The sequence below is a fragment of the Rhinoraja longicauda genome, chromosome 2 (genome assembly GCF_053455715.1).
Source record: "Rhinoraja longicauda isolate Sanriku21f chromosome 2, sRhiLon1.1, whole genome shotgun sequence".
Taxonomy (NCBI): Eukaryota; Metazoa; Chordata; class Chondrichthyes; order Rajiformes; family Arhynchobatidae; genus Rhinoraja; species Rhinoraja longicauda.
The window spans coordinates 59900545-59909958 of NC_135954.1; the positions used below are offsets into that span (position 1 = coordinate 59900545).

At 38.0% G+C, this 9414-nt stretch overlaps 1 protein-coding gene across 3 annotated transcripts in view; it reads left to right on the plus strand.

Moving 5' to 3' along the window:
- atp2c1 (ATPase secretory pathway Ca2+ transporting 1) overlaps nt 1-1797 on the plus strand; it is a 125804-nt gene extending 124007 nt beyond the window's left edge. For all 3 annotated transcript variants that reach the window (XM_078419711.1, XM_078419701.1, XM_078419719.1), the window contains one exon: nt 713-1797. In XM_078419711.1, coding sequence (XP_078275837.1) covers nt 713-831 — 119 coding nt within the window. In that variant the 3' untranslated portion in view covers nt 832-1797. The remainder of the gene's footprint in view (nt 1-712) is intronic.
- Nucleotides 1798-9414: the final 7617 nt, after the last annotated feature.

The following is a 9414-nucleotide window of genomic DNA, read 5'->3' on the forward strand; positions in this document are numbered from 1 at the left end:
ACCTCAATCTCTCCTTAGTCTATTCTATGTGCTAAACAGCCATTCCTGGCAAAATCTGTGTAAATCTCATCGGAGCCCTCTTTGTGTTGTCTCATCCTTTTTGCAATTTGTTTACAACCACGTGGTACGTGAGCTATGGCTCAGCTAGCCTTGTCCATGCTCTTTCTTCCTGGCTTTGTAAAATCTACGTTTCTTAAATTGTTTGAATTTTCTTCAGTTTGCTTCTAAAACCATACCACTAGGTGGTTTCCAGATCATATCAGCGTGCTGTGTTTAAGAAAGATTTTCTGATGTCATCTTAATTTTTATGTCCTCTGGTTACTAAACCTTCTGCCCCAGGAGAGATTCTCATATTAATTAATAAAAATCATGATTAAAAAGAAAACTCCATTATATCTCGTCTTAATCTTCCCTGCCAAGCATCCTTGCACCCACAGTCCCTACAACCATAAGGGACAGTCAAGTTCCAATCTATATACCATCCCTTTGAAAGAACCACATTCTTCTCAAGTGTATGCTCTCCAAGCAGACAAAGGGGTTGTAGTATATTAGATTGATTGTAATGTTTGTCGATTTTTCACTGATTTCTTGTAGAAATGCAAGGTGAAACACGTCGTAATCCAGTAAGCATTTCATCACTTGGCCTTGCTACTGAAATTGTCATAATTTCATGACTTGCTACCACATTTTATCGCCCTTATTTTTATTTTAGATCTCCTTTTCCTGGTGGGGCTTACTTCCTCAGTTTGCATAGTATCTGAGATCATCAAGAGCTTGGAGAAAAGAAAAGCGAAAATTCCAAAACAAAGTAAATCCTTTTTAGATGTATGACGCAGGTATCATGGCATTAACAAGCAGGTTATGAGATACCTATTGACATGGAATTGTGGCGAAGGTTGAACTTTGAATTGACATAATGGCACTCTTAATTTAAAAAGAATGAAGAAATGTGTTGAAAATAAGGACTATGAAGTATCTCTCAATCTACATCTGTTGGGATAGCACAGTGCAAACAGGATGCAATTTTTTTCCCTGCAGTGTGATTTGCTGCTTAAAATGTATGTAACAATTTGCTTTCTGTATGAGAAAGAATCACTGCAACGATGTAGTGTAGAGTCTGCAGTACACTGGATAAAATGAAAGTTTTTTTCCTTATTTCAATCATATTATTTATCAATAAATAGTATGTTATTTTATATATGGTGGTGTGGATTTCAGTGGCACAAATTAGGTGTTCATATGCATTTAGCATTCCATTTATTACAAAATTTGAGCCACAAGAAGTAAAATGTCTGCAGCCATTTTATTTTCTTAATATAAAATAATGTTAACAATTAAATAGCGGATGTACTTTTGTGTTTGTGTTTCATGAACATTGGAGGTCTTAACCACTATGGAAACCATGGTTTAAAATCTAGAGGCTGTATCACGTGTATATATGTATTTTAACAGAAAAAATGCAAATGTGTACAGTTCAGTGTCAAATGAAGTTGCATATGCTTATGCATATGTAAGCGGAAATGATGACAGTCTGTAAAATAATAATGGCCTGCAATTTTGTTTCTTTATAGATCCATGTATCCTGTTTTTTAGTAATTGAATGAGTTGATTGTGTGAACTGTGATGACAAATTATCATTATTTGTAAGACATGGCAATTGCAATGATGTTGGGAAATGTAGGTAGTGATTTTTTCTTAATGTATTTGGGCAAAGGATGTCATTTTTAAGGCTATATCTGTGATGGAAATGTACAGTATTGGAAAAATACAGTTTGTAATTAAATGATCTTTGTAAGACTTGTTTTCCTATCATAATTTAAAATTATTTAGCAGTGAAAGCTTGACACCAACAGTTACTGAAACAGAGCTAACATTAAATTACATGTAGGAAAGAACTGCAGATGCTGGTTTAAATTGAAGATAGACACAAAATGCTGGAGTAACTCAGCGGGACAGGCAGCATCTCTGGATAGAAGGAATGGGTGACGTTTCGGGTCGAGTTCCTTCAGTCTGAAGAAGGATCTCGACCCGAAACGTCACCCATTCCTTCTCTCCAGAGATGCTACCTGTCCCGCTGAGTTACTCCAGCATTTTGTGTCTATCTAATATTAAATTACACTAGTTTCTCCTCTGTGTGTGTTTGTTAAATCGACTTAACACTAATTTATTTGCTCCCATGCCATCAACAACAGCCACTACTTCACAGCACATTAACAGATGACACTTTGCCTGCCAGAAGCAATCTCGCCCCGACTGACATTATTTTCTCTGCAATTCAAGATCATAGCATTCAAAGGGTGACATTTAGTCATTAATGCCAGATGTCACTGTCTTTCTGGGATATTGGTTGAGCTGTTTGGCCTAACAAATTGACGATGGCAGTTTTTACATTAAAAATCTGTTGAACTGTTGGGGAAGAAATGACAGCCAAGAAAACAATGGTGGAAAATGACTTTGGGTGATTGCTGGTTGGCCCAGACTCGGTGGGCTGAAGGGCCTGTTTCCAAGATGTATCTCTAAAGTCCTCTGTCTGGAGCCAAACTTTTCCGGTGATGCTACAAAATTGGCATCTTTCTGAAAAAGTGGTAATGCCTACACACAATAAGAAAAGGATGCATAAATCTTCTAATTAACAAGCAATCAATCCTCTCACTCATCAGCAAAATGATAGTGTTCTCCACAATTGCTGTTAAATAGCGTTTCCTCACCAATAATCTGCTGATCTAAGCTCTGTTGGGGTTTGCCAGTACAACATAATGCCAGACCTCTTCATCTTGGTCCAAATGTAGACTAGATAAATGGATCGTAAGATGCTAATGACTGGATTATAAAGTAAGAATGACTGAGCAGTATTTATTGCATCAAATGGGCATCGAGAGGAAACCACGACAAGTGATGTAGCTGTTCTTATGTGGAGTGTGATCATTGTAGGTCAGTCATCCCAGTCCTTGTGTATCAGGGTGGTGTTCAAAATGTACTGCAGTTACTCACAGTCTGAATCCTGAAACTCATGCATAAGATATATATGCATTTGGATGGACAAGGGCTGATTAGCGATAACATAGTTTTGTACATTGGAGGTCGTGTCTCATGAATCTGATTTAGTATTTTGATGATGTGAACAAAAAGGTTGATGAGGACAGAGCTGTAAACGTATATATGGATTTCAGCAAGGCATTTAACAGTTATGCATGGTAGGCTGCCCTGGAAGGTTCGATTGCATGGGATCCATGGAGAGATCGCTGAATGGGTAGAAAATTGGCTTCATGTAAGGAAGCAGAGGGTGATGGTTGTTTTTTGGACTGGCAACCTGTGACTAGTGGTGTGCCTCTGGGTTTGGTTCTGGACCCATTGCTGTTTGTCATCAAGATCAATGAGTTGGATGAGAATGTGTACATGGCATGATTAGCAAGGTGGAGATAACACTAAAGTGGTGGTATTGTAGATGGTTGGCAAAAATTGCAGCAGGATCTTGATTGGTTGAGCAGGTGGACTGAAGAATGGTTGATGGAATTTAATAACGGGAAATGTGAGGTGTTACATTTTGGGAAGTTAGAACATGGGCAGGACCTACACAGTGAATGGTAGGGGTCTGGGGAGTGTTGTAGAGCAGCGAGGTCTAGGAGTGCAGGTACATAGTTCCTTGAAAGTGGTGTCACAGGTAGATAGGGAGATGGTTGGAAGAAGTTGAGCAGAGTAGGACTTTATTCCTTGCAGGAGGATGAGGGATTATCTTAGAGGTGTACAGAATCATGAGAGGAATAGATCGGGTAAACACATAGTCTCTTGCATAGAGATGGGGAATTGATAACCATAGAACATAGGTTTATGGTGAAGGGGAAAGATTTAATAGGAACCTGAGGGGTAACTTTTTTTACACAAAGAGTCATGGGTGTATGGAACAAGCTGCTGGAGGAGGTAGTTGAGGCATGTACTATTGCAACGTTTAAGAAACATTTAGACAGGTACATGGATAGGATATGTTTGGTGAGATATGGACCAAATGCAGGCAGGTGAGACGTGTAGATGGGGCATGTTGATCAGTGTGGGCAAGTTGGGCTTGTTTCCAAGCTTTGTGACACTATGATCCTAACGCCCAACAGCACATCGCTGTAGCACTAAAGCAGTTCAAAAGAAGATGGCTAATCAGCTCATTGTGGTCATTTAGAGATGGGCAAAAAATGTTGGCCAAGCCAAAATTGATCACAACCTGGGGAAATAATTTTTTTAAATAATCCACTTGAAGGTGGTGTATGGGGGATATTATCTTTTTTGGAGATTTATTAATTAAAAGCATGTTCTACTAATGAACTACTTATACGCCAACCTTTGCATTACTATTTTAGCAGTGATATCGAGCAAAATTATGCTCATAAGAAAATCTAATTTGTAGATTGGGTTCTAAAAAACATCTTAAAGAGAAGTGGAATTCGAGAGTTGCAAAAAATTAGATCATTTCAATCTAAGATCTTGAGATCACACAGTTAGGGGGGTACCTTAGAGTACGCTTGGATTCAAGCCAATGGGAAATAGGGAGGGGTAAATACATGTGTGATTTTAGAGATTTTAGAAATATTGAACCAAATATTGAAATTGAGGCAATGTTAGAACAGAGTAAATTTGCCAGGCACAGTAGTCTTTGGTGAACAGGATTGGCAAGACTTTGAGGATGAGCTGCAGAGTTTTGGATTTCCTCAAATTTATTTGTTTTTAATAAAAATACGAAATGTTACAAACACATATAAAAGAAGGTTAATCATTTCTTTACCTCTTTCATCTCCAAAGATGGCTGTTCTGGTGAATATTTCTATCAGCTATTTTTTATTTCAGATTTATAGTACGAGCAGTCTTTTACTTTTCAAGTTTTTGTAAGATGGAATATGGTGGAAGAGCAGCCATAGGTTTAGAGACAGCAAGGATATGGATGAGGGCAAATAATTGAGGTAGGGTGAACTTTCATAATATAGAGAGGGGGGCCTATAATGTGAACCTGCATTAAATGCTCCACAAATCTTGCGTGGCCTCACTTGGATGTGGGGCGCAGAATGCAGCATGTGGAAATTAGTTAAGGTCACCATTTTAACGTCATATTTATTTTGAACAGTCTGAAATAGTCTTTATTTTCTAGTCTCTGATTATGATTTTTTAACATTTTGAGATTTATTTTCCTGTGTTGTTCGAATGGCCTTCTATGGTGCAAGTTCTAATGACAAAAACATATCTTCCTCACTAGAATCATTTACTAAATAATAGTAATGCTGTTTTAAATGTACAATTTAAGAATCAGAATTATTTGTTCTCCATTTCCTTGGACCATTGTTGTTCCTGCTGGTTTATAAGCATTTTTTCTGTCTGGGCATTTTCTCATGAATAAGGAGGTATTTGATTTGACTTTGGCAAAATAAAGTTAATGTTTTGAAGTCAAGCCACCAGATTGCACTGACTAATGTGTTAATCTGTCCTTTATGAATGGAGTTTGTTTGGGATAACCTATTCCAATTCATAGTTCAAATCACAAACAAGTAGTCCGAAGGAATGGATTGTTTTTTATCATTTGATATAGCTACTAATAAGTAGGCAGGCTGAAGATGGACATGGTGTGACTTATTTAAATCTGGAACTATTACAGTAAAACCTAATAATGGCCATTTCAACCAAATATAATAGGAATGAAGTTTCAAAAAAATGATAATGTTAAGACCCCAGATGACAGATTTTAGGAACAGCTTTGCTGTACAGCACATGATATGTGTTTAATTGAGTGTTCCTGTTAGTGATACTGTGATGGGTCTGTTTAGAGTTGCATTCATGTATTATTGCTCTGTTAGTCACTATTCACACAAAGTGCTGATTAACTCACTGAATCAGGCGGCATTTATGGAGGGAATGGACAAACAAGTCTAGGTTCGTAACCCTTCTTAATACTCATGGCATGGGGAGGGGAGGGGGGGGGGAGAGGAGAATTCTGGAGAAAAAAAGAGGTGATGCTGAAACAAAGTAAGGTAAGTGATCAGTGGATAAATAAGTAAATATCCCATAAGTGTGATTTTTTTCCCCCCCATAGTGGCTTAAATTTAATATGAGAGAAAAAATATATAGTCTCAAATCACCAAAATATTAGACTTCACAATAGTAAGTTAACGATCTAATTGTCTCACTGAAGATAAAAGCGCCCAGAGATGCTTGATTCTAAGAGAAAAAAGGTGTTGCAAGAACTCTCAAAACTCTCAACAGAAACCTTTTGCCACCACAGTGAGGCTTGACTTGCTGAGTTTTCCCAGCATATTGTATTTAATATTTTCATTAGGGGCTCTCTAGGAAATGTGTGTAGTAATTTCCTGTTCTTGACCAGACCAAAGGTGAATTTGCATTTTGTCAACTGAGAAACTAATGATGAGATGAAAGTGATACAGTGATGAAACTACACGATGAGATTGCACTTTACAGTCACACAGCAATGGATTATCTTTGTTTTCTAGTTTTCTAACCTGTCTTTGAAGAAGCAAGTTTTGAGTTGAGATACAATTTAAAATTTCACAATAAAAAATATTTTGATTCATGTTCTCAAAAATTTCTAAAGTTTATCAAGCTGTGAAAGAAAGATTGAGGCAGCAAGTTGGGTGGGGGAGGGGGCGGTAATAAAGGAATGGTGAAGCAGGAAAGGCTCAATTTTCCGAAAGGGATTAACATTTGGAGCTATGATATTGATTTATTGGAGAGATTTATTGGTTTATTGATATTTGGAGAGCCAATTTATTATGTTCTATATTTTAACACCTAGATAGCTAAAATGTCAATCTCAATTTTTAAGAACAGGTTAGAAATATTCTGTGCTTTTAAGGCTGACAGGGCACTCCATAATGTTTGGGACAAAGTCCGATCATTTATTTATTTGCCTCTACTCCACAATTTGAAATTTGTATTAGAAAAAAATCACATGTGGTTAAAGTACACATTGTCAGATTTTATTAAAGGCCATTTTTATACATTTTGGTTTCACCATGTAGAAATGACAGTAGTGTTTAAACATAGTCTCCCCATTTCAGGGCACCATAATGTTTGGGACACATGGCTTCACAGGTGTTTGTAATTACTCAGGTGTGTTTAATTATCTTAATGCAGGTAGAAGAGAGCTCTCGGCACCTAGTCTTTCCTCCAGTCTTTCTATCACCTTTGGAAACTTTTATTGCTGTTTATCAACATGAGGGCCAAAATTGTGTCAATAAAAGTCAAAGAAGCCATTGTGAGACTGAGAAACAAGACTAAAACTGCTGGAGACATCAGCCAAACCTTAGGCTTACCAAAATCAACCGTTTGGAACATCATTAAGAAGAGAGCACTGGTGAGCTTACTAATCGCAAAGGGACTGGCAGGCCAAGGAAGACCTCCACAGCTGATGACAGAAGAATTCTCTCTATAATAAAGAAAAATCCCCAAACACCTGTCCGACAGATCGGAAACACTCTTCAGGAGTCAGGTGTGAATTTGTCAATGACCACTGTTCGCAGAAGACTTCATGAACAGAAATACAGAGGCTAAACTGCAAGATGCAAACCACAGTTTAGCCGCAAAAATAGGATGGTCAGGTTGCAGTTTGCCAAGAAGTACTTAAAAGAGCAACCACAGTTCTAGAAAAAGGTCTCGTGGACAGATAAGACGAAGATTAACATATCAGAGAGGTGGCAAAAGTATGGAGGGGAGAAGAAACTGCCCAAGATCCAAAACATACTACCTCATCTGTGAAACACAGTGGTGGGGGTGTTATGGCCTGGGCATGTATGGCTGCTGAAGGACTGGTTCACTTCATTGATGATACAACTGCTGATGGTAGTAGCATAGTGAATTCTGTAGTGTATAGACACATCCTATCTGTTCAAGTTCAAGCAAATGCCTCAAAACGCATTGGCCGGCAGTTCATTCTACAGCAAGTCAATGATCCCATACTGCTAAAGCAACAAAGGGGTTTTTCAAAGCTAAAAAATGGTCAATTCTTGAGTGGCCAGGTCAATCACCCGATCTGAACCAAATTGAGCATCCTTTTATATGCTGAAGAGAAAACTGAAGGTGACTATCCCCCAAAACTCGCTTAAGCTGAAGATGGTGCAATACAGGCCTGGCAGAACATCACCAGAGAAGACACCCAGCAACTGGTGATGTCCATCCATCGCAGACTTCAAGCAATCATTGCATGCAAAGGATATGCAACAAAATACTAAACATGACTACTTTCATTTACATGACATTGCTGTGTCCCAAACATTATGGTGCCCTGAAATGGGGGGGACTATGTATAAACACTGCTGTAATTTCTACATGATGACACCAAAATGTATAAAAATGGGCTTTATTAAAATCTGACAATGTGCACTTTAACATGTGTTTTTTTTCTATTACAAATCTCATTGTGGAATACAGAGGCAAATAAATAAATGATGGGTCTTTGTCCCAAATATTACGGAGGGCACTGTATATTGTTTTTAACACCTGGATGTTTCCCTAGCTTTATCTGACCTTTGATGCAATGAGAGTGACAAAGGAAACATCAAAAATGAGAATGGCAACAGCTGAGATGCCTGTTCAAGACTGAAAATATGGATGTAGGAGTAATAGTGAGAGGGATAAATTGAAGGAATCTAAAAGTTGAGTTAGAGCTGCTGCTTGAAGTGAGACTAAGAAGTAATCAAGAGTTACTGCATATGTTAGAGGAAATAAATCCAAAAATGTTTCAACCCCCCAATCTCATCCCAAATGTACGCAATAAATTGTGATTTATTTTCCACTCATTTCATTCAATGGAAAGAGGGAGAACAAGAAGCAACAGTACAGGGAGAAGCCAAAAAGGAATTAGCAGCAACAATATAAGCAAAGATAGGATTTATTTTGATAAAATGATGGTTTTAATTTTTCTGAGCAAAGTTTAAAAGTGATATGTGGGATATTTATATAGATTAATACAGAGTTGTGGGTTTCTGTGGTGGTCGGGGTAGCATCTATGAAGTGGGAGTAGTGGCATTTAAGAAAAAAACTAAGATAGCACCAGAATATGCATTTGGAAGGTTATGGATTACGTGCAGGAATATGGGATTAGTTTAATGTGGCATTGTTTGGCACCGACATCATGTGCCAAAGGGCTTGTTCCCATGCTGTACTAGATCCCAGAAGTCTAGATTCTGCACCTATGTGGAACTCATTGACTTCATCAACTTCATGACTAATTTCCATTCTGTACTCAAATTCACTTGGACCATCTCTGACATCTCCCTGCCGTTTCTGGATCTCACCATCTCCATCACTGGAGACAAACTAGCGACCGACATCTACTACAAGCCTACTCCCATAGCTATCTAGACTACACTTCTTACCACCCTGCATCCTGTAAAGACTCTATCCCCAACTCTCAACTTTTCCGTCTAC